General features: G+C 41.4%; 1 protein-coding gene across 4 annotated transcripts in view; it reads right to left on the reverse strand.

The window, feature by feature from the left end:
• The window catches only part of COL4A6 (collagen type IV alpha 6 chain), a 415,076-nt gene that overhangs the window by 35,024 nt on the left and 354,599 nt on the right, over positions 1-25,453 (reverse strand). For all 4 annotated transcript variants that reach the window (XM_050777161.1, XM_050777159.1, XM_050777162.1 and 1 more), the window contains 15 exons: positions 24,185-24,301; positions 21,752-21,820; positions 20,047-20,082; positions 16,558-16,620; positions 15,695-15,730; positions 15,474-15,515; positions 14,367-14,459; positions 12,988-13,041; positions 6,636-6,695; positions 5,232-5,276; positions 4,684-4,737; positions 3,778-3,847; positions 2,630-2,737; positions 1,553-1,693; positions 553-657 (listed from right to left, as the gene is read on the reverse strand). In XM_050777161.1, the coding sequence (XP_050633118.1) occupies positions 553-657; positions 1,553-1,693; positions 2,630-2,737; positions 3,778-3,847; positions 4,684-4,737; positions 5,232-5,276; positions 6,636-6,695; positions 12,988-13,041; positions 14,367-14,459; positions 15,474-15,515; positions 15,695-15,730; positions 16,558-16,620; positions 20,047-20,082; positions 21,752-21,820; positions 24,185-24,301 (1,093 nt within the window). The remainder of the gene's footprint in view (positions 1-552; positions 658-1,552; positions 1,694-2,629; positions 2,738-3,777; positions 3,848-4,683; positions 4,738-5,231; positions 5,277-6,635; positions 6,696-12,987; positions 13,042-14,366; positions 14,460-15,473; positions 15,516-15,694; positions 15,731-16,557; positions 16,621-20,046; positions 20,083-21,751; positions 21,821-24,184; positions 24,302-25,453) is intronic.

Raw genomic sequence — 25,453 nt, forward strand, 5'->3', positions numbered from 1 at the left:
CTCCAGTCAGTAGTTTCACTTCTTCCTCCACCCTGGCCTAGGCCACAACCATAATGAATTGACTTATTGAGCATCTTCCCCTCACAGTAAGTGATAGAAGGGGGACATGACCCAAAGGCAGCTGCGGTCATTGATCAGTTCTCCAATACCAGTGGGGGCTAGGGTTGTTTTCCTGGAGCCAGTTGGGTTTTTCAGAGTCCCAGGTCTTGACCTGTTCAGAGCACTTTGCTTAAGGCTGAAGGTAATAAGTGGCTTACATCCTTGGTCTTGCAAACTGGGAGGGGTAGCAGCATGCACTGGTTAACAGCCTGGGCTGCAGGTAGAGGAGAAAGAAAAAGAAGCCTGCGAACAACTTGGTCCTGTGTGACCTCCATTGCCAGCCTCAGTCTTAGAGACCCAAATATAGCACTTCTAACAATCCTAAAATCAAAGCCCCAAACAAGATCCACAATTGCTTCTGTTTAGGTTCCCCAGGCTGTTGGTTTTCTCATTCCCCATAAAGCCTTCTCTAAGGAGTTTGGGGGACCAAGAAACTCAAGGGGATAAACTCACCTTTTATTCCTTTGAGGCCTGGGTTTCCTTTTGGACCTTGTTCTCCTCGGAGACCAGGGAACCCTGGCTCTTTGTTGTGTAGAGTTTCGGCCTCAAATTCTGGACCTTTGGGTAAAAAAACATATAAAGGATTAGCAACTTGTATAAGCCTGATGACTTCCCTGACTCACCACAGCAGCTCAATCACCAAGGCCCAAGTCCTTGAGGCTCAACAACCAGAGCAGAGACAAAAAAATAAAATTTAAGACCGGGACCCCAAATCTGCAGCAAGGAGTCAACAGGACCTCTGTTGGCTCAATTCACTCTACTAATATTTATGGAATGTCCATTATGTTCCAGGCACTGTACTAGACAGCGGGGTTAGAGGAATGAACAAGGTATCTTCTAAAACTCAGCAGTACCAATGTCTACCCCAGAAACCTCCCTTAGGACAAAAGAGGAAAGAGGTGCAAGCTGCAGTGGATATGGGCTTTAAGGTACAAAGAAACATTCTGGGCAGCATTTCCAGCTTTTCTCTCAGAATCTAGAATCTCACACTCAAGTAGGAGATCTAAGAAGGACAAGCCCTGTGTAGGCTTTTAGCAGCCACCTCAAGGGTCCAGGCTTGGCTTCTTTTTTTCTCAGTCTCTCAGCACACCCCATTGGAGCCTTGTGGACCAGGGCAAGCTCAAAATAACCAGCGCTGCTTCTTTAGGAGCTGAAAAAACAGACTTAAAGGCTGAGAACAGTGAAAGATGGAGTGGGAATGGGTACAAAACTTGGAAGGCATTAGGCCCTAGTTTGCTTGTTCCTTGATGGAGAACACTCTGCTGTTATCAATAACTGGTAGAGGCAGGGATCTGACTCAGGGACGATGGGGCCTTCATGGCTGCCCCTCTGCAATTATCATGTATCCTGGCTTAGCTGTTTCACCTGTGAGATGCCCCCTCAAAAATCATGACTGTTCTGCAGTCTGGATCACATCTGAGTCTTGAGACCAAAAGAGAAATGAGTAACTTACCAGGTGGGCCTGGTGGACCTGGTGGGCCTGGCAAACCATCTCTGCCAGGGAGGCCAGCTGCTCCAATTGTGGTACGGCCTGGGTTTCCTTGGTCCCCCTTCAGCCCTGGAAATCCCTGAGGCCCTAGGGCTCCTGGGACACCTGGAAAAATAAGCCCACACACAAATGCTCATTATATCACCCCACTCTCTGGAGTATTCCTATCTGTGGCATATGTTGGAAACAAATCCAAGGAAGAATTTAGGGAAGCATTTGCCCTTCTCTTGCATCAGAGTTAGAAGGATCCTTAGGGATCAATTAGCCTAATCTCTTGGGAAACTGAGACCCAAAGAAGAGAGGAAACATGATCAGGGGCCCAGCATTTCTCCGTGGCAAACCTGAGAAGAAAATCTGGGTCTCTAGCCTTTCACTTCTTGATTTTTTCCCAACTTGGTGCTGGGGCCAGCTGTACCATTTCCAGGTGACTGCTTTAAAACCATAGGTATCCTCACAGCAGCCCATCTCCAAGGAATTTAGAAACTGGTGACTTTAAAAGTAAAAGTTGAGCTTTATATCTGGGGCATCACTGCATCCCAGACTCTGGCATGCCTTTTTCCACATGTCACTATAGAATGACATATGGATGTGATTAGTTCAAGAGTGTTACCCACAGGATCCTGGGACCATTCAGTACCTGGCTGAATCCTACAGCAAGGTTCTGGGTATAAATCTTCATCTGGGCTTTTGCTAGCCCCTCTTGGCAAGCATCAGCTGGGATGGCACATCCACAAGAGGGTGACACAGCTCCAGCAACTCAACCCAGGACCCCTCTTGTTGCTGCAAACCTCAGTGACAGTCTAGGATTGCCTGTCCAGCTATGATACATTATTTAAGCCAAAAACAAAAGCTGCTCACCCAGCCCCCACATACATTAGCCTTGGGCTGGCAGTCGGGAACCTACTGACTATAGTCTACCTCTTCTTTGACTTCGGCTAGGTGTGTGCCCCAATCCAGAGGTACAGAAGGGAATGCTAGGAACCACAGTGTATAGAGGACTGATCTGCGCAGGAGATGGGTTAGTTTTTTTTTTTTTTTTACCTGATAATGCTGGCAAGCCAGCGACACCAGACGGGCCACGCAGGCCCTGGATGCCTTCATCTCCTTTAAGGCCTGGGAGGCCAGGTACACCAGGGTCTCCAGGATTACCTGGCATTGTAATGAAAGACAGCAGTAAATAAAGGCAGAGGAGGCCCACAGATGCTACAAAATGCCCAAGAAGAGGTGCAGGGAGCTGTCCTGGCATTAGAAGTGCCTTTCTTGCCCTTCCCAAGTCTCTCATGCTAATGGCCTCACATGATAATTGGTCTTCTGGAGCCAAGGGGCCTTCTGGAGCCAACATTAGTGTATTAAGAATTGGTCTGGCCACGGCCTGCCTTTCATGGTAAGCTCTGGTAAGTACTTCTTCTTCTACCACTAATCTGCTGTAATGCCTAAAATGTCTAACATTTGGATTAAGATGTTGAAGTCCACTATTTATGTTACACATATATGTTTCCTGTGAGTGGCACACAGGAAGCCACTGTCAAATATTAATACCAAACCGGGCATGGGCCTTAGAGGATGAGAGGAGAGAGATAAGTGGGAAGACCCATGGAAGAGTAACTACAGTAGAAGCCTTTGGTCAAACAAGAAGTAGCTGGAGATACTGGGCATCTCAATATTTGGAGAAGGTAAAGGGAAGAGTTGGGCACACACAATAACTAGGACAAGGAGAGATGAAGACAGATTTTCTAAGCATCATACTCTTGAGGGCTCTCAGCCACTTGCTCCCCTAACCAAAGGTACTTTTCCACTTCCTATGAAATTGTCAAGCTCAAGCATGCATAGAATCACCTACATGAGGCCCTGAGTATTCCACAGTATCAAACTGAAGTCAGCCCAGCTGGGGGGTGGTTATCCATCCTTCCCAAAGCATCGCCAGGAGAACCATTTTCACCAAATTCAGGCCCAGGCAGACCCAAATCCTAGGCTTAGTGGACTCAACACAAAAACAGGGTGCTGGGCTTGGCTTCTCTGCCCAAGAGATTGGAGTTAGCTTTATTACCCAAGTTCAGGAGCCATGAGGGGCTCTTGGGTGTGTCAAGTTTAGCAACAATCGAGTAACTAAGTATCCTTTAATAATTACGGGGGATATAGGATTTAACTTCCTGTCTTTATTTTCTACTCAAATTAATGAGAAGTTGCACCTGAGATCACAGCACCATCTATATCGATGAAAACATCTGGGCCTGGCAGGCCAATGTCACCCTTTTCACCCTGCAAAGATTAAGTACATTAAACACAAATGTTTCCATGTCCTTATTACCCAAGATCTATGTGCCATTAAAGCCCATCCCTAGGAAAATGAAAGGTTCTTCCTTCTATAACCCTGGATTTTCAGGGTCAACTAGTCCATAGGTTAATTTCAAAGTCCCATAAATTTAAGATGAAGGTGACACAAAGCAGGCCAGAGGCCTAACATTCAGTTGCAAACCTGTCAAGGACAGGGGATCCCAATTTTATTTTGCAACTCTACTCAAGGACAGTCTGCTCTGGGCCTTGACTGTACCTAAGTAGTGCTAAGGAGAGAACAGAGTTTTAACTTTTTTCCACTCTTAACAGGCCTGGGCCTCTACTACCATCACAACCCTTGTTAGTGGATGATGTCTGGCAGAGGAAATTGAAGGAGTTCTAATACTCCCCAAAGACAGACTTAGGTACCAAAAACACATACAGTGGCATATCCAGGGTGTGATGGTGGCAGTTATATGCCCCAGGTGTAGGCAAAAAGGGGATGCATTGTCTATAGAGAATTTAAAACAATAATAAAACCAACAGTTGGCAATTCTAGGCAATATGAATAAAATTTTCCTCATCTGTGGGATGGACTTGCTGTCACCAGCCCCTGCCCCTTAGTTTACCACCGATCAAGTAGTATCTAAGAAATGCTCATTAGCAGCTTTGTGTATTCAAAGTAGGTTACATGCATTTCTTGAGAAAAAATTGAAACTTAAAAGGTCAAAATATTAAAAATACTTCATCTTATATACAGACATTTGTGGTAATTCACCCTTCTACCTACCAACCCTGGATTTTTCACTTCCCAACTTTACCTCAATTCCTTGGAATCCATTAAGCCCAGGAAATCCCAGAGTCCCTTTCTTGCCCTGTGACAGAAACATAGTTACCACTAAGTTGAAAGTATGAGAGCATAAGAGGGTCTGGTCTTTGGATTAAGTCAGGGCAAATGGCACAGGGATCTTGGATGACATTGCAGGGTATGTGTGGCTTCTATCTGACTCTGGAAGCTGTAAAATCTCCCAGAAGACAATATGGCAGTAAGTAGCCAATTTACATATTAGGAGGTACAAGGGCCACAAGGCTAGACACAGATACAAGCAGGCTGGCCTTGCTAGTCCCTGATAGCATGCCAAAGATGTATGACCACAGCATGGAATGGCAAGGCACTGAACTTGACACTGGATACTCATGTTCTTGAGTGAAAAGAAAAGAGGACAGTGGCTAAGATTATACCAAAAAAAAGGGAGATGAACAATTTGCATTATAAGTAATGTCTCCCTTTGGCCATGTTAAGTAAAGCAAGGGGGACTTTTAATTGGGATTTTATACACGAAGGCTTTAATGATATTAACCAAAATACCTGTTGCCCTGGAGGGCCTTGGACTCCTTCTGAACCCATGGGACCCTGTAAAGAAAATAGTTACACCTTAGAAAAATCAATAGGCTACCTAGAAAAAGCCACTAGACTTATATAACAAAGTTGTACAGCTGAGTTCAGGATTTAGCAGCTCCTAAAATCAGGTAAGCGAATGTTCCTAGACCTGGCTTAATGACTTTTTTTTTTTTTTTTTGAGACAGAGTCTCACTCTGTTCCCCAGGCTGGAGTGCAGTGGTACAATCTTGGTTCACTGCAACCTCCGCCTCCAGGGTTCAAGCAATTCTCCTGCCTCAGCCCCCTGAGTAGCTGGGACTATAGGCATGCGTCACCACGCTTGGCTAATTTTTGTATTTTCAGTAGAGACAGGGTTTCACCATGTTGGCCAGGCTGGTCTCAAACTCCTGACCTCAAGTCATCCACCCATCTCGGCCTCCCAAAGTGCTGGGATTACAGATGTGAGCCTCCGCGCCTGGCCTAATGACTTCTTTCTAAGCACTAATCCATCAGGCTAAATAGCCACATGGAGCATTTTTTAAGAGCCAAATAAATGGAAACAGTTTAAGTAGTAGGTGGAATTTGATAGAAGGGTTGGGTGGTATTATACTTAGTCTGCATTCGTTCCAAGTCAGGAGATCTTTAAATAGATTATGGGAGGGCCTCGTCTTCCACCTCAAATGCATTCTTTGTTGGTGATTATATGTATTTTCAAGACAAGGGAGGGGGAAAAGTAGAGAAAGAAATGGCAGGGTAATGGATAAATATGGCTAAATACTTAAAGGACTCTTACTTAATAAACTTCATAGTCAACTTAACAACGCAATTCTCTAAAATGTTACTTCTTTGAGGCTAAGCTTGGCCCGCTGCATCTAGCTCAAGACCGAAGTGCCCGAAGCTAGGAATCAGAGAGGCTAATAGTTATTTTTCCATTTCAAATGAGATTATTATTGGAAACTGTTGACTCCAAACATCACTCACTATGTTCTAGAACTTTCCAGGCTTGTTTCTGTCCTATAAAGGTTGCACTTGGCCCTCTTTCTTCCATTCCTGTGCCACTTCTGTGCTCAATTCCCTCAGAATAGAATGGAATGAAAGCAAGGCAACACTCATATCATTCTTTAGCCTAGAAGACAATGATACATGACAGCAAGGAGATAAATAGCCTGAGGAGCCACCTAGAGTAGAGGGTGCCTCTTTCCTTTTCAAGAGAGTGATTCAATCAAGGGAATGGGGCTAAGAGAGAAGGAGGTCTTAGGAACCTGCCATTGGGTTGAGGAGAAACGAGAAGCTTAGGTGGCAATTAAGTTGCAAAACATGAAGAAGCAAACAGGAAAGAAAATGGACAAGGTGACTTGACAGATCCAGGCAAGTAATATTCCAGGTTCGTACCCTAGGTCCTGGCAAACCAGGGATTCCCTTTTCTCCCTTTTCTCCGGTAGTTCCAAGGCCCTAAATGAAAAAAGAAACCACAAGTTATAATGTTTGTTTTCTCATTGGTCTCCTGGCTTCATCCAAACAAGGGGGCTATTTTAATTAAGCTCCATTCTCCCCTTAGGGAGGCTCACCATGCTGTCTCTTGTCACTGCCTGAGAAGCACGTAAGTTCTGAATATGAATTGGACCATTCATTCAAGGTCCCCCTTTGGTTCTAGAAGTAATGCCTCCACCCCACCTACAACACTGTTCCATGTATTTATAGTATCATAGGCTAACAGCATAGAAATGATTAAATATCTAACCTTGCTGATTTTACAGATGAGGAAACCAATATCTGGATGAGTTAAAATTGAATGAGAAAGCCAGATCTTGTGTTTTTCATTCCGGGAACCTTTCCATTAGAACAGGCTGCCTCCTATCATTTAGGAACTTGATTATTTGACCTACAAATGGAGGATTATGCAAATTCTTGGGGGTTGATACTAGGGGGAAGAGCAAGAGCTTTTCCCCTTTGGTGACATAATGAGCACAACATTGTTTTCAGTGGGAAGAAGCATTTCTATCTAGGCATGGTCTGAAACCCTACAGCTCCTGTACTGGGACTATAGGGCTCTTGCCTGGCCCTAGAGATAGTCCAAAGGGGACTGTGAGATGGTCTCCAATCCCTCTTTCCCTGCTCATCGGAGGTGAGGATTTGTAGCCATGAATATGACTTGGAGATTCTCTAGGGAAAAGCAGGAACTCCAAGAAGCAGAGTGAGTAAGAAAGAACTTCCTCCCCTCTGGGTCCAAGGCAAATGTCTGGGCCCCCAAGATACAGAAGAGTTTCATTACTAAAGTGGACAAAGTTTTTCACAGAAAACTTAAATGAGGCCACTGTGCTGTTGTTCAAAATTGTACTTTTTGGAGCACAGATTTAGCAAACAACATTTTGGCTTATTGTGAAAGTAAAGGAGGCAATGAAGGAAAGACACTAAATGTTGTGGAACATCTGTTGTCCCTTTAATGTGACCTGGCTCACCTGCTCAAATCCCATTTGTAGCTTTTTCTTCCTTTTACATACATACTCAATGCGCTCCCATGAGTACTGAAAGCTGGTTGAGCACCCCTTGGCTTTCTGGGCCCAGGGTTTTTCATTTTTGTTTCCTTTTGGCTAGTCATGTTTTTGTTTTTTTAATGTGGGTTGTTTTCATTGTCTTTTTATTGGGAGGAGAGTGTGTGTGTGTGTAGGATCCAATTCAAAGCAGGCTTTGGTCCCGTACTTACCTGTTCTCTTTTCTGCATTTATATAACTGTGCATCAAATAGCTCAGCCTTCATGCTACATTAAACTTCTAATGTGAAAGGCTCGTGGGTTAAACTGAATGCAAACTTATTTAAAATATTAGTTTTTCTGCATCAAACCAAGGCATGCTGCGACTTGGTGGAATGTCTGTCGGCTTCTGAGGTCAAACACTTCAAGAGGCCTTCTCTCACCTGTCCATGAAATCTGTGGCGGCCCGTGCTGCCCCAAACTCTTAAAGTGCAAAGATTGGTTGCATATGAAAGTTTTGTAAGCATGAGGCCTATATTACACTCTCTTTTATCTTTCTCCAAGGCCCATTACTACAGTCTGAACACATACAAGGTGGTCCAGTAAATACTTGTTGAACTGAATGGAATAATGACCTAGAGAACAAAACTGTTGCAAAGGGTGAAGGAAAGAATGTTCAGGAACCATCTTGTGCCCCCATCTGTCTTGCCCTCAGTTATAAATATAAGGGGGCCTTGTACTACTTCTCCAGAAAGCAGAAGAGTCTTGCTTTCTCAGAGGGCCTGAGAGCTTGTGCTATAGTGTGAACAAAAATAAGTATGTTTAAAAAATGTAAAAAGGAAAACAAAGACAAATTTGTGTGTAGGGGTTAGAGCCAACAAAAGATAAATAGCTTGGCAAGACACTGGCTGTGCTGTAGGTTCAACTTGTCTCCAAGAATAGGGAGGCACTGTACAGGGATGCTGCCGAACAAGCTGTTCTAGCAAGATGCCCTGGGACTGGCCCCGTCACAGTCAGTCCTCCTCATGAGTAATCTTGCAAATGCTGCTCCCACACTCCTACTTACCCATGGCCTGGAAAGCCTCACTGGAGCTAGCTTAACTGTTTCCAGGCCTGCTCTCCTGGGCTCCGGATTCCTGATACTTTTCGGTTCTGAGGAGGCTCAATTGAAGAACCCCACCTACCTAGTAGTTACTCCTACTCAATAGTTACCTCAGGATTTGCCAGTTTCTTCTCTTATCCCTCCCCTCATCTGTTCCATTTTTGCCTTCCCCTGTGTTTGCTAGTCCCTTGGACAGAGGGCACATGGATATACAATTCTCTCTGACGACCTCCATGGAAAGACCTGTGGCCTACAAGTGTGAGCGTGTTGCTCGAGACAATGGGATAAAATGTGTGAGGTGAGGACTGAGCCAGAAAATCAGGGATGTTTGGTCACTGCAGAGGGGCCAAGAGAAAGAAGGTGAGGGGCAAATCTCTCAGGTTGGGCACTTGGTCTCTTACAAAGATTTGGACTCATATAGGAAGAAAACAAATAGTTAAAAGGAACATTTTGGATTCCATAGAGATTTCTGTCTTCAGTGCTGCCTTGTTTCTCAGTAAGTGTGGATAATTGAAAGCTGATGTGAAGGCTTTGGATTTGAGAAGCACATTTCCTCTGAAAGGTCCAGAGTATCACAAATACATTACCACATTTCTCCTCATAACTTTTCTGTCATAAGGCATTCGTATAAATTACCTATGAATGTTCCCATTAAACAGATAGAGATATTAGGACTGTGAAGGAGTTACCTGATTTGGCCAAGGTCACACTTTGAATCTGTGCCAAAGTGGGCTGAGAATTCTGGTTTCTTAATTCCCACCCTATGAAAACATGCTGTTCTATGTAAAGGGGTTATTTTCCAGCTTTGATGTCTTTACAATCAACTGGGGTTTCTATTTTTCAGCCCACACTCTGAAACACTGGAAATACTGAGCTTGAAATGGTACTGCAATTTATCATCCTGCATTGTCGTCAGTCTTTTTCTTTTACAGGACTAAAGGGAATGGGTTGAAATTGCAGCAGGGGAAATACTCTGGGTTCGGATGTGGAAGGGAAGGGGAGGGAGGCAGTGTGAGCCAGTGAAGCCAATAACACCGGAGGAGATCATAAAATCCTTTGTAGAGATTTAGAGACAAAAAACCCACTACGCCTGGGATTAGAACAAACTGGACTGTAGGGGGCAGTATGGTATGGGGAAAAAGCCATCAAATTGGCTAGAATTCAAGAAAGCTGAATTTCAATCTCAGCTCTGCTAATAACTAGCTGCGTGATTCTGGACAAATCTCTTCACCCGTTGAGGCTGTAGTTTCCTCATCAGTATAAGGGAGATAAGCCTGGCTCACCTTGCTTACCTCACAGGGACAATGCCAGGTGGCTAGAATCTATGTGAAATGCTCTACAAAGGTGAAAACCTTATTCCCAAACTCACTTGCAAAGTACTTTATATCTGTACTGTCCAATAGAAATATAATGTGACCTACTATGTTATTTTCATTTTCCTAGTAGCCACATTAAAAAAGTAAAGTAAACAGAGATTCATTTAAATGATATATTTTACTTAAACAAATATATAATAAATATTGTCATTTTAACATCAAAGTAAAAAATCTTATTGAGATATTCTAGATTTCTTTTCATACTCTGTTTTTGAGATCTGGTGTGTAATTTACACTTACAGTACATCTGATTTCAGATCAGCCACATTTCAAGGGCTCAGTAGCCACACATGGCTGGTGGTTATCTTATTGAACAGGACAGCCTTATATTTTTTAAAGAAACTTTGCATACATTATTAGTTGTGTCTTAAAAGAGTAGATATATGCATGTTCTCACTCATATGTGGAAACTAAAAAAGTTTATCTCATGGAGGTAGAAAGTAAAATGAATGATACCAGAGGCTGGGAAGGTTGTGAGAGTGGGGTGGGGGGAGAGATGGAGAGAGGTTGGTTAATGAGTGCAAACATACAGTTAGACAGAATGAATAAGTTCTAGTGTTCGATAGTGGAGTAGGGGGACTATAGTTAACAACAATGTACTGTATATTTCAAAGTAGCCAGAAGAGAGATTTAAAATGTCCCCAACACATAGAAATGATAAATGTTGTGGTCATGGATATCCTAAATACCCTGACTTCACCATTACACAGTCTGTGCATGTAACAAAATATCACACGCACCCTATAAATATGTAGAAATATTTTCTACCAATAAAAAATATAAATATGACCATTGTCAAATTACAGATATAAAGAGAGGTTCAGTGACTTGCCAAAGTCCCAGAGCAGGGGCTGGGTCTAAAGTTTGGGTGTTCTGTCTCCAACACTAGGGTTCTCTTCCTTTCCGGTTCATTAGATACAGAGGTGATTAAAATCAAGTGCATTGAACAGATGATTCTCCATGCCCCCTTTATTTCTATGGAGTAATAAGAATCATCATGGAAGGAACCTGTGCCACTGGCTCCACTGGCTCTGCTTTCTGGCCACCCAGAGAGACCCAAACTATTTCAAAGTACTGTAGGGAGGGAATGGAATCATCTATCCCCATTGGCCCAGCAAGGACAGGCAGGCCTAGTCATCTTTGATTCATCTATTTTCCAACTGATCTCTATTCCCAATCCATGAAAATCTTGTCAGCTCTTTCAAAACATATCTTGTGATTTAAAAGACACATTAAACAAATGTAATGCATTGTTCTTGTCTGGCTTTTCATTCAAACAAGGCAACTGTAAAAAAATATATACACCTATAAGACAATCAAAAATTTGAATTCTGCCTTGTTAACTGATATTAATCGCTGATCACAAATTACTGATGATGATACTGTCACTATGTCTTAAAAAGCCCTTACCTTTTAAATATTCAGAGGTATTTGTGATGAAATGATATGTCTATTATTTGCTTTGGATTGGCCATAAGTTGCTAATTATTGAAACTCTGTGATGGGTACACGAGGGATCATTATGACATTCTCTCTGCTTTTGTAAATGTTTGAAATGTTCCCTAATAACAAGTTTGAACATTTTTACATTTTGAATCTATCCACTTATTTCCAAGTCCATTGCTGTCACTATAGTCCAAGTCACCACCACTATCTCTTGCCTGGACTACTGCCATACCCTCTGTGTTTGCTCTTCCACCCTTCCCATTCCCTCTCCCCTTTCTCCCACAGCCACAGTGATCTTAAAAATACAAGTCAGAGCCTTTGAATGGCTTCCCATTACATTAAAAATAAAAAACTGCATTGACCTATGAAGGTAGCGAAGATCTGGTTCTGACTTCTCTGTCTGGAATTATTGGCCTTGCTTACTCTGTTCCACTTACTCACCTTCTTACTGTTCCTCAAAAGTACTGAGGCTTTCTTAACCTCAAGGTCTTCGCACTTACGGTTCCCTCAGCCTTAAACCCTCTTTCTGATCTTCACAAGACGTGCTCCCTCATAATATGCAGGCCTTACCTCATACATCACTTCCTCAGAAAGGCCCTTCTTGACTGCTCTGTCCCAAGTAGACCACCCTGTTCCCCATCCACACTTCATCACTTTACCCTTCTTTCATCTTTTATATATCGCCAGTATATGAACTTGTTATAGATTTATCTGTTTGCTGGTTTCTTGTTTGTTTTTTCCCTCACTCCTCCATTAGAATGTAATCTCAAGGACAGGGACTTTTACTTAGTTACCGTTGTAACCTCCAAGTCCAGCAGAATGCCTGGCACATAGGGACCCTCTAAAGGTAACTGATGAGTGTAAGAATCTAAGCTAGAAAGGCAGATATGAAAGTGAAGGTAGGATTACTAAGATTAGCTACCATTAACTGAATAATAAGTGCTAGACATGTAGTAAGCCCTTTTCATGCATATTATCTCATTTAATCCTCATAACCACCCTAACATTCTCCCCTTTTTTGTAGGTTAGGAAACTGAGGCTCAGAAAAGTTAAGAAACTTGTCCAGGTTCACATAGTTAGAAACTGGCAAAATCAGAAGTCAGGCCTAGGTCTGTTTTAACTATAGAGCTTGAGCTAATAACCTCTAAGTTACACAGCCTCATGGAGAACCATGCTTACGTCTCCATGTGTTTAAGAAACAAGAACATCTCCTTAAATGCCTTCTAATAATAAAGATGGTGGCATTCTCTACAATATCCATGGGAAGAGGTCTTTCTGTTAGCCTGCTATTGCTACAGCTTTTGTCCAATCAGACCCTTGAATATATGTTGATCAAATAGAGAGACTTACCGGGAAGCCTGGAGGGCCACTTATGCCTGGAAAACCCTTAGGCCCTGGTTCACCCTGGAAAATCAGCCAAAGGTTAGTAAGTAGCATCAGGAAGCAGTGAACACACAGGAGGATGGCTCTCTGCAAGTACGTGGACTGAGGAGTGGGGAACCAATGAGGTATCAAGATTAGGGCAGCAGAGAGTGGTGCAGATTCCCCAGGCTCCCTAACTAGTAGCTGTACCAGGATGTCTTAGTTCATGGAGCTCTTTGCTGCGAGAGAAGGATTATGGACCATAACTGTCTAAAACAGAATGTCAAATACTGAGGCTAATTGGGAGACAGAAAGGATGATTGTCTGTTTTCTTTCTAGTGGAAGAAGCTATTCAGTACAATTTCCTATAGAAAATTATAGGCAGCAGAGAAATCCATAGTCTTGGGAAAAGGGTAACGATTACAATTTGGATAGAGACACATAACAATTTGATCTGTCATTCTTTGATATGTGAATTTATCTATACGTGCCATGGAAAAGCTCCTTAAGTTTTGGGAATGATTGAGGAAGCAGACAATCTCTTTCATGCTGCCAGACCATTCCCAAATCAACAACTAGTTCCTATAAAACCCGGAGGGGCTTGGAGTTGTTGCTTCCACAAAGACAAATTTAAAGAAAGGAGACTAAACACATTTCCCTGCCTAGGCCCCTTGGCCATGGGAACAGAATCACAAAGCTTAAAGGAACCCTGGCAGGAAATGCAAGTTACTGGAAGATCTCTGCACACCTTAACAGTACACAACCATTCAATTACAACCATGTAGGTAGTATACAGTGACTCACATAAAAATACAGATCATAAAATATTTCAGTTAAACAAGTCTATAGCGTAAGCCTTGGTAGTTCAAATCAGGTAAATTAGGGCATCTCTTGTCACCACTTGGTGACAGTATATCCTATTTTCAGGGTCAAGTTTTAAGAGCAAATAACTTCTTTAAAAAGATAATTTAAGAGCAACCATTCATACCCTATGTGTTCTGTCACAGTACTTTGGGGACACCATAAGTATTGAGAGGGTTGGGAGTTAGGAGGAAAAACACAACTATTTAATGTTTAAGTTATTCAGTATATCAAAAATTGAATCTGCAGCACTAAAACAGAGAAAATAGCGCTTAAATGAATACTCAGATGTCCAGGTACACTCCTACCTACACACCAAGAAACATACTCCGTCTTTTAAGAAAGCTTTTCATAAGGGTCAAAACAAAGAAGCCTTTTTACTCTCACTTCTAAACAAAAATCCATTACCCAGAACCCTCTATTCTTCCAGTATTGTCTGGTTATTAAAGTTCTTATAATTATAGGAAAAAGTTTATTAATTTTTCCTATTCTCAAATGTTCACTACCTTGGATCCTTTCTTCCCTTTGGGGAATCCCATGAATTCCAGCTCTCCAGTAGATGGTGGAGGTCCTGCTGGGCCAGGGAGGCCAACATCCCCCTGTAAGATCAAATGGAACATTAAGCAAAGTGAAAATTACACCGACCATTTTTCTAGAGGGAGGGGTTGTCCTCTGGATGTAACTCACAAATAAACTGTCTCTTACTTTGGCCTCTTCACCCTCATGCCAATGAGGAAACAAAACTCTCATTGCCAAAGGGTGAGAAGAATTATAAGCCTGACCAATGAATTTCATACCAGCACTGCAGAGGGAAGAGCAAGATGGATAGAAGGAAACTTTAAGTTCATGGTTGGTATGAAAGGATGTTTAGAAGAGAGTAAAAAAGGAATCAGAACAAGGTGAATGACTACCTCTTGGCAACAATGACCCGACTCTAAGTGTTCTAATCCTTGCGAAGAGCACAAGCAGAGGCAATGACGTCCACGTTAGAACATTGGAGGCAAGAGTTGTTCCTTCAGAAAGCAGTACAATTGTGAGAGAAGGGTGGGAATGGCAAGTTCTCAGCCTCGCTTGAGGCTCTGAAATCACAATGCAATTTGTAAAGAGAGAAATGAGAGAAGGAGGGAAATAAAAGAGAATGGTGAAAGAGAAGTTAAAGAAGAGAGATAGAGGAGAGAGAGAGAGACAGAGAGAGAGAGAAGGACGAAAAGGAAAAGGAGGAGGAAGTGGAGGACGGTGAGGAGGAGAAAGGGTAGAGAGAAGAGGGGAATCAGAGACAAGGAAAGAGAAGGCAACAGAATACACAAAACACCAAGGAAAGACCCAGATGGAAGGAAGAGAAAGAATCTATTTCAAGGGAATATGTTTGTAAGACATATACCTTTCACAGGTAGGAAGCAGGGGAATAACAATATCTTGAAGGGAAAAGGACCACAATAGCCCATGTGTGGCATGTATACATGCAGCCCTCAAGAGATCCCACCAGAGGATCCAAATGCTCATTTCCCAAGGCGAAAAAACAAATCCTCTTACACAAGCAGGCACATGTGTGTAATCAGACACATTTCTTGCAGCATATGGAATGCAGATTGTATTTTTTAAAAGCTATTTACCTTGACTCCTTTCTCTCCTTGAAAACCTAGCCCCATATTCCCCTAGGGAATAGGGATACAGGGAGGAAAAACAAAATCAATTACTAAATAAGCTCTGGGAACTTAAATTGGAATGCAATCTTTTTTACCAGAAAGTAGGGTTAACCAAACCAGTATCTCTCTGGGAAATCCAGAGTACTTAGGAGTAGGAAGCAAAATTCCCCAAGACAAAGTATACTTACATCAGGACCAGGAGGACCAGGAGGCCCTGGAGGACCCTAGATTTTTTAAAAAATCAGAAAAATAAGAAAGAAAAGAGTTAGCACTTGTTAGTTTCTGTCAAAAGAATTGTTGAGAGCCACTCCCCAGTAACTTAGTCCTCTTTCCTGCTTTGGCATAGTAGATTATAACTGTCTTTCCTGTGGTTCTCTGTTATCTACTTTGAAATCCCCCAAATTGACCTGGTAATCCCATTAATGCTAAGGTAGTGAAGACTTCATGTGTCATTCCTCCCAACAGGCCAGAAATTTTAAAATGATGACCTTTGGTGAAACTAAGCCAAAGTACTGAGTAGTGGGATTTCTTGCACTGGAGAGAACAATCTGGGGACACAGCTTTCCTAGAACCACATAGATGACTGGCTATGCTCTTCCTCTACCAGTGATGATAAACAGGTTTTGTGTCAGAAAAATAGGTAGGTAGGTAGAGCTGCCCAAGATGCAGTGTTAGGAAGGAATCTGAAGCTTCTTCAGTGTTCAGGGTGGGTGATAGTGATGGTAATATGATTAATTGCAATATTTGTCATGAGTGAGGAAATGGAAGGTGGCAATAAATGTGTCAGGGATCTGCCATCCCTGGGCTATACTTCGGGTTGAGCTACGGTGGGAGGCTTTAGAAACACAGATTGGATGGTCAGAGAGACTCTGATAAATAACTCCAATAGCTCCTGGCAAGAGCACGCTTTACTTTAACCCTCCAAGAATGGAGGTTGCCCTTGATCACCAGGAGGAACTAAATTACACAGGCTTACATTGAATCCATAGTATGATAGGGAAAACAGTCATGTGAATACTGTGATCACACACTAAGCTTAAATTGATCTTACTTGTAATCCTGGTGGTCCTGCAGGTCCTACAGCTCCAGGAGATCCGGGTGCTCCTTGTGGGCCCTAGAGAGGCAAGTTTTTACCAAGTTCAAAAAGCAAGGCAGTTTTCCAAGAAAAAGGAAAATATGTATGTCCACGAGAACTGTACAAGAATGTTCATAGCAACTTTATTCATAATAGTCAAAAATTGGAAATGTTCCAGTTGTCCAATGATACAAGGATAAACTCTGATAGATTCAAACAGTGGAATAAATGCCTACAATAAAAAGTAGCAAATTACTGATATATGAAACAATGTGGATGAATCTCAAAATCACTGTGTTAAGTGAAAGAAGCCAGACCCAAAAGGCTAGAGGTTATATTATTCCCTTTACCTGAAGTTCTAGGACTGGCATAATAGAGAAAAATCAGGATTGTGGTTGCCTTTGGAGTGAATTGGGACAGAGATTGACAGAGAATGAGCAGGAGGGAACTTTCTGAGTTGATAGTAATTTTCTATACCTGAATAGAGGTTTGGATTGCATACAAGTATGCATTTGTCAAAACTCAGCAAACATGCACCTAAGATTTACGTGTTTCACTGTATGTAAATTTTGTATAAAGAGAAAAAACTGCAAACAAATATTGAAGTCTAATTAAAGATAGGCATGCTATAGGATTTAGGAGTAAGTGAACTCTTGTCTACCATTTACTTTGAAATTCATTAAAAATAGGATGGATTAAACACCACATGTTCTCATTTATAAGTGGGAGCTGAACAATGAGAACTCATGGACACAGGGAGGGGAACAACACACACTGAGGCCTGTCGGGGGGTGGGGTAGGGGGAGGGACAGCATCAGGAAAAATAGCTAATGCATGCTGGCATTAAAACCTAGGTGACAGGTTGATAGGTTCAGCAAACCACCATGGCACACGTTTACCTATGTAACAAACCTACATGTCCTGTGAACTTAAAATAAAAATTAAAAAATAGGATGGATTGATGGACAGATAGAGGGATGGATAGATGGATAGAAGGATAAAGCAAGTACAGTTGGCCCTCTGTATCTGTGGGTTCCACATCTGTGGATTCAACCAACTATTGATTGAAAATATTTTTTTTTTTAAAAAAGGATGGTTGCATCTGTATGGAACACATGCAAACTCTTTTTTGTCACAATTCCCTAAACAATACAGTATAACAACTTTTTATATACCATTTACATTGTATTAGGTATTATAAGTGATTTAGAGATGATTAAAAGTATAGGGGAGGATGTGTATAGGTTATAGGCAAACATGACACCATTTTATATAAGGGATTTGTGCATTCATGGATTTGGGTATCTACGAGAGGTCCTGAATCCAATTTCCCATGGATACCAAGGGATGATGTATAGTAAAATATTAATGGTATGCATGTTCATTGCAAAATTCACTCTTCTTTGCTGTATATTTGAAATTTTTCCTATTAGAATGTTATAATAAAACAAACACTTTTTTAAAAAAGCAAAAGAGTTATATTAATATCAGGTAAAGTAGGCTTTGAGACAAATAATATTACCAGAGATAAAGAAGCATGTTTCAAAATGATAAAATTAGTCAATTTATCAAGAAGACATAACAATCTTAGATGCCTATGCACATAATAGCAGAGCTTCAAAATACATGAAGCAAAAACTAACAGAACTTCAAGTAGAAACAGTCAAATCTGCAGTTACAGTTGGACATCTTAACATCCCTCCTTCCATAATGAACAGAAACACTAGACAAAAATATCAGTCAGGACATAGAAGATCCAAACAATATTATCCATTACCTTGACCTGATGGATAATTTTAAGATCATTATACCCAACAACAGCTGAATACATATTCTGTTCAAGAGCATATGGAACATTCACCAAGATAGACCATATGCTGGACCATAAAACAAACCTTGACAAATTTAAAAGAACTTAAATAACACAAAGTGTTCACTCTAATTGCAATAAAATAAAACTAGAAATCAATAATAGAAAGATATCTGGAAAGCTACTAAATATTTGGACATGAAGCAACACACTTTTAAATATTCCATGGGTCAAAGAAAAAATCATAAGGGAACTTAGAAAATTTTTGGATCAAATAACAACAATGTTAAACATAAGACAGTGAAATCGCAAGAGAAAAATGATCTGGTGAAATGCAAGGGTCCATTCCCAATGGTGGAGCAGGAATAAGTTGACATGGGCCTGGATAAGGGGTGGAGAGGGTAACAGAGGTTGGAACTCAGACAGGAGGAAGAGAAAGGAGGAGTTCAAAGGGCCTCCAGAAATAAATGACAGTCTGAACATTGTTTTGAAAATAACTAGCCATCTGTGATCACCTTGCTGATCACAAATACCTTATTCAGCCACCAAACGCCCTCTCCCCAAATTGAAGCAGTTTGTATATCATGCCTGTGTATGTGGACAAACATTGCACCTTTGTGGACAGGAAAACAAGTACCTAAGAGAAGCTATGCAGCAAGTACAGTGGAGGTTGTTCTGTAAATGTAATGAATACACTGTGTAAGCCAATTGTTTTGCCCTAGGGAATATGTATGGCCTTGGTCCTTATTCATCTCTGTTTTTGTGTGTGCTTGCACACATCCCATTTTTTTTTTGCCTACTTTTTTTCCCACGAAACTCTGTAACTCTCTATTTAGAAAGTCTCCTTCCACTGCCAGCTAAACACCATTCACACTTCTCGCAAGCTACCTTCTGTCTCTTAGACATAAAGACTCACATGACATATCCTTAAGTGAATGGCATCTCTTCCTCTAAGTTGCTGTGGAATTCTTATGCCACATTCCTACTAGTTTTTCCCACCCTTGGGGGCAGGGACTGTGTCTACATTGTCTCAGAGATTACTCATAGCACTTTGTTAATAGTTAGGTGCTCAATATCAGTTGAGGACTGAAAAAAGAGAGGACTGAAGAAAGAAACAGTGAATACAGGAAAGGGAAAGAAAAAAGAAGGAAAGAAGCATTTTTTTTCTTAAGTTGTTTAAAAAAAAAAAGTGATGGCAATGTGGAATCTTAAAGAAAAATAAAGCTCTTATTAACATAACTCACAGCCTTACACAGACTCACTATTATCAAGAGTCCCTAGAAGGAATTTCTGTGTAGAATACCTTTTAAAGCAATGTGCTCTACTTCTTTTGATTTATCCACAGCACTCGACACACAGAAAACATTTAGTAAATGCTTCCTGAATGAAAGGCAAAATACTAGGGGAAGGTACATCCCAGTGAATACATAAGTCTCTGGCCTAAAGTCTGAAAGCCTGCTTGTCATGCAACTTGACAGTGTACAATTCATCCTCTCAGTGCTTTCTCATTTGGAAAATGCCTGTGACCCATTCTATTTCAACTGTCTAGATTTTCCTTGAGGTCTACAAAGACCTTAGAACATCATAGAGGAGAATTAAAATGCACCATTAGTGATAGTCAACACTGAGAGCTCAACACATAAATAATAACTTACAGTGATTCCATCCAGTCCAGGCAGCCCAGGATCCCCCTGAGAAATAAAGGCAGGACACTGAAGAGTTCAATAAATTAAGCCTGCAATATTTCAGATAATTAACCTAACATTCATAGGGACAAAAACACATCTCTGAACCTTGGGCCTCCTCTGTCAAAGTCTTGTGTTTTAAATAATGTATGAATTGGACATACTGGACTGTTTAGATTGTTTACTTTTTTCTGTAAGGAAAATCTGGACTGTAGAAGACACATATTATAGCCTTGGCTGAACAGGATTTCACATTTTACTTGGATTAATTAATTTTCACCTGTGCTAGGAACTTAACAATTAGAGACTACTTCTGTGGGCTGGTGATTTTCCTACTCCTTTTGGAGGAAAGCAAAGCTACCTTCCCGTGTGCCTTCATCCCCAAAGATTCTGTGCCCATGTGTATACAATGCAAATCAGGCATTTCAAGGGAAAATCAACAGAGCATACAGTCTCTGATTACGTTTTAATTACTTTGCTGCATCTTTAGTTACTGCATGAATCGGTAATATAACCATCTTGTGAAAATTGTTGTGTTCCACTGGATCCAAGGTCTCTGATTTTTGGCAAAACCATTTAATCAATGTTTTCTAAGACAATGACCAAATTTTGACACCTGCTAGTCTTACTCCACTTGGCTTACAGTAAAAAATCAGCTCTCTGTTGCATGGAAAGAGCACTGCCTGAGTTTTAGCTCTTTGGTGAACTGGCTTTGAGCAAGTCACATAGCCTCAGTACACCTCAGTTCTTCTATCTGTAAAATGAGCGATACCAATACAAGTCTGACAATCATGAGGTCCTTTGCAACTCAAACATTCCATCTTCTACTATGGCATCTATAGTTAGAAGCCCATACCCTAAATCTTGTCTGGCTCTCCAGCCACCCACCCCCATCACTGCCTTCCAAAGTGATTGCCAATGTTCCAGGCTCTATGCACTAATGGAAGACAGAAAGGTGCCATCAATTAGCTGAGTGAGCTTGGTGCATCTTCTCCTCAGATGTTGGGCACATAAATTTTCGTTTGCTACCAGGGAAATGATGGACTCCTGTCCTGCTCTGCAAAGGAATAGGGCCAAACATTTGAAGCCAGGGTTTACTTAGGACCCACAGGATATCAGGCAATACAGTCACAAGAACACAGAAGGTTCTTGTCAATTCTGGAAAGAGATGAAAGTATCCAGCCAGCTGCAGGGCTGATGGGCAATTTTTGCAGACATCCAGGTGCCCAGCTAGGGTGATGGGTTGGTGTGAAGCAACAGAGAAGGGCAGAACCAGGATCTTTGGCTAATGGCCATGTTGAGATGGGCAGAGATATACATGGCTTCAAACCAAGGTATACAGACAAGGATTCTACAGTAGACAAAAGGTATCTGCCTGCAGGAAATGTCTTGGTTTGTGAAATAAAATGATACCCATGCAAACTGTTTGTTTGCTGATCTGTCTCCTATTTTTGGTCTAGATCCTGCAGAGCAAATCTCTTTGACAGTATAGTTGCAAACATTTATGTCAATGTTTCCACCACAAAAAGCTCCAGATCCTTTTAAATCCATCTTGGTCTGCTCCTTAAATAGAGACACAGATGCTAGTTCTGGAAATGTTTTCATTGGAGGTGGGGCCCAATGCTGGGGAACCCAGCTTATAGCCTACTCAGCTACCTGCCTTGCAGGCTCTTACCTTCATTCCTTTGAAACTACCTGGAGCAAGGACAGGGTCACCTTTTGATCCTTTCTGACCAGGAAGCCCCTGAGTAAAATAGTTTAAAAAATTGAAGAAATACACACACTTATAGTCTTTTTAATTGCATTATCTGATCAGATAAAGGATGGGACAGCAAGAGCCTAAAACCATGTCACTTTTTCTATGGCAAAATTGGCTGTACTAAGGGGCAAAACACGTTCCTTGACCAGGTGCTCTGATTCAGAGCTGTATGCCCTCCCAATCCCCAAGCCAGAAGTCTGTAAAGGGAAGGGGTTTGAATGGGTCTGAAATGTGTTAAAGTCAGATCCTTTACATCTATTCAGAGTACTGATCTGAACAACCACAGTTAACTCATATAATGGAGAGTTCACTGCTTCACCCCTCACAGGTATAGGTCACTGACAGAACCTTTGTCTAGGACAGAGGTTAGTAAAATTTCATGGAAAGAACCAGATAGTAAATAATTTAGGCTTTTTGGGTCACATCTAAACTCTGTTTTACACTCTTCTTCTTCTTTCTTTCTTTCTTTTTATTTTATTTTATTTTTTTAAAAAGCAGGCCACAAGCCAAAGGCCATGTGGGCCAGTTTGTAGACCTCCGGTCTAAAAGATATCTACAAAAATACCTTCAGCCTGTACTTCTACCACACAACTTCAGATTCAAAGCCTGTCTAAGAGGCTGGTGTATCTTACTGCTAACATGAAAAACGGTTCAAAGTACACAATTCCAATCTTTCAACTAGATTTTTTGCTGTCTTAGTGCAGATGCTGGCTAATATCTGCTAGAGTTTGTACACCTGGGGATAATCAATGTCCCTACACCTAAGGGAAGTCAGGATTTGTATTTGGGGTAGGGCTAAGCTTTGTGGACTGAAGCATTTATTGAATGATTGATTCCTTCAGCACAAGGATTATTGGTATCATAAAACAATAACATAATCCCAGAAGCAGAAATCGGTTTTTTTTCCTAACACTGCCTGTTTCACCTTATTCTTGTGGCCACTACTCCCCTGAAAGAAGCTTCAAAAAAGCCTACTGAATGATCTGTTTGGTATTCAGCAAAGGATATGTCTCAGCTTAGTAAAATACATGTCCAAGTTCCTATTTAGGTTTGAGGTTAAGTTTAGAGACAGGACTAGGTTTTTACCTTTGTCCTTTGTCAGAGGGTATTCATTACCTCAACATTTATTTTCTCCCTCTAGGGGGCAGCATGTCCTTGCTTTGCTGGATTTTCATGGAAATGTTTTATTCTATACCTGGTTGCCATGGCAATCTTTGGAGAAATTTGCGACTCACTTAACTCATCCTATGTTAGCAATACATCTTTCCTTACCTCCCTACCCCCCGGCATACTGGTTTAGTTTTTAGGTGTCAAAGTCCTATATGCCAATCTGGGGCTTGTGCTTTGTCCATCTATCTCATTTTCTCACACATATACCCATACCCCAACCTGGTCACTGAAGGTGGTGGTGCTGCTCTTCTAATGAAGTGTCAATTAATTCACGTATCTATAAAACATATCTAATGAATGGTGTGATTTCTAGTTAAATATCTCAGATCAGTGCCCTCATGAATTTAGATTATTTCAAGGGAGGTTGAGAATGGGTCTGAAATGTGTTATTTTTCTCTTTCCAGCCACTTGTAAAATCAGTCAGGAAGGGCATTGTATTTACTAGAGATCCCTTAGATCAAAATATCTGAGCCCTATCTGGATGAATGGAATTAAATAAAAGTGGTGACACTGGGATCCAATAAATACCTTATCAATACCATAACCAAGGGTTATGATGTGTGAGTGTAGCCACAAACTCTGTTACTATAGAGTAGGGTTTCTCAACCTCAGCATTATTGACACTTTGAACCAAATGATTCCTAGATGTTGAGGAGGGGGCTGTCTTGTGCCAGTAGCACACCACCAGTTGTGAGGCCTCAAAATATCAATAGCAATTGCCAAATGTCCCCTGAGTGGCAAAAATCACCCCTGGTTAAAAACCACTGGTATAGACCAAGCTAGCAAGCCCTTCAGGTTTTGGTTAGTGCTTCCGTGATCCCATATAAGTCTTCCAAACATTCCTTAATATTGTCTGATGTGGGACCATGTTAAATAGCCCAAGTGTGTTATTTTGCCATGAAATTTACTACAGCCTTTTAACAATCTTGCCAACTTCACAAGCTGCATTAAAAAAAAGGCAACCCTAAGCAGTGTAGCATGTGCACACCCCAATGCAACTGGTATTCTTCTTTAGACTTTTACTGTTGTGGTGCTGCCAGTATTAACTCCTACATTTGACAAGGGTCTGTAGTGGCTGCCCCACAAAATCTTAATGAGGTTTCCAGAGAGGCAGAAAAAGGGCACACTTAGAGACAAGCAAAGCCATTTGAAATAAAATGCAAATATCTGGCAGCATACAGGTGGTCCGAGAAGCCCAGGATAGCCATCAGGGCCTGGAAATCCGACAGCTCCTTGAGTTCCATTACAGCCATCCAGACCAGGTGGGCCTCTGGGGCCCGGCTGTCCAGGATGGCCCTGTTCAAAGAGAAAAGAAGGGATCAAGTTAGCCACAGGACTGTCAGCTACTCTAAATGGCTCCACAGCGAGAAAAGCCAAGCATGCTATTAAACTCTGGCTCCTTGATCACTCCCTTAGATCCATCATGTATGTTTGCACGTCTTTCCTTTATACTCAAGCATATGTGTCTAATCACAGTTCAATGTTGTCCCTCCCAAAAGGATGAATGCTTTAATAGGGACCAAACTGAAACCAAAGGGATCAAGCATGAACAGATGGGATACACAAGGTCTTGCAACTTTACCTTTCTTGTATACAAAGATGTGCTAAAATTGGGCTTAGCTGTCTGGCAGCTGAAGTGATATGAACACGGAATCATGCCAGGCCTTAGGATTCCTCAGGCCAGACAGACCCTGAGCAGCCTGGCATGACATTCAGTATTGGAAGCTCTGCACGGGAAATGATGCTGGATTTTGGTTAATAGAGCAGAAGCAGTTCCCACAGCACCCCCTCTCCTGAAAGTTGCTTGGTCCAAAATAAGCAAGTCCTGCAAGAATCACATTTTCAATCTCATTTCATCATGCGCACACATCAGGCTACTGCTTCAGTTCAAAAACTGTATGTTTTCCTCTTCTCCGTACTAACTACTGAGGCAGTTGTTTTGCTTGGGAATTAGTAATCATTCTCATACAGTTCATCTGAATTCAATGATTTTCTAGAGTTGGGCTTCCTTGGTACATAGAGTCTACCCTTTTGTAGGTAATATATCTTTTTTAATCCATCGAAAGCCAATTGTGTGTTGGGCATGGAGCAAAGAGATGATCAGAAAGATCAGAAATGCAGACAGGTCAAGAAAAGGTAGATTTCCCCCCTGCCGACGCAAACACTTTAAAAGCCAAGTATATACATTTGATGATTTGAGGGAAAAATGCTATATGTTCAAAAATGAACTTTTCAAATTATTAGAGGAAACAACTTTTAATCAAATTCTTATAGAGGAAATATTCTATAGAATTCTGTTTCATTTTCGTTGTTATTATAGTTGTAAGAGCTAGACACACTGTTAATACAAAAGTGTGAGTCTAGACAACCGGACTCATGGAATGCTAAGTCCAGAGGAATGCTCAATAACTTGTCTTTACAACAAAGTTGCTGCTATCTGTGCCTCTG

Source organism: Macaca thibetana, chromosome X (genome assembly GCF_024542745.1).
Source record: "Macaca thibetana thibetana isolate TM-01 chromosome X, ASM2454274v1, whole genome shotgun sequence".
Taxonomy (NCBI): domain Eukaryota; kingdom Metazoa; phylum Chordata; class Mammalia; order Primates; family Cercopithecidae; genus Macaca; species Macaca thibetana.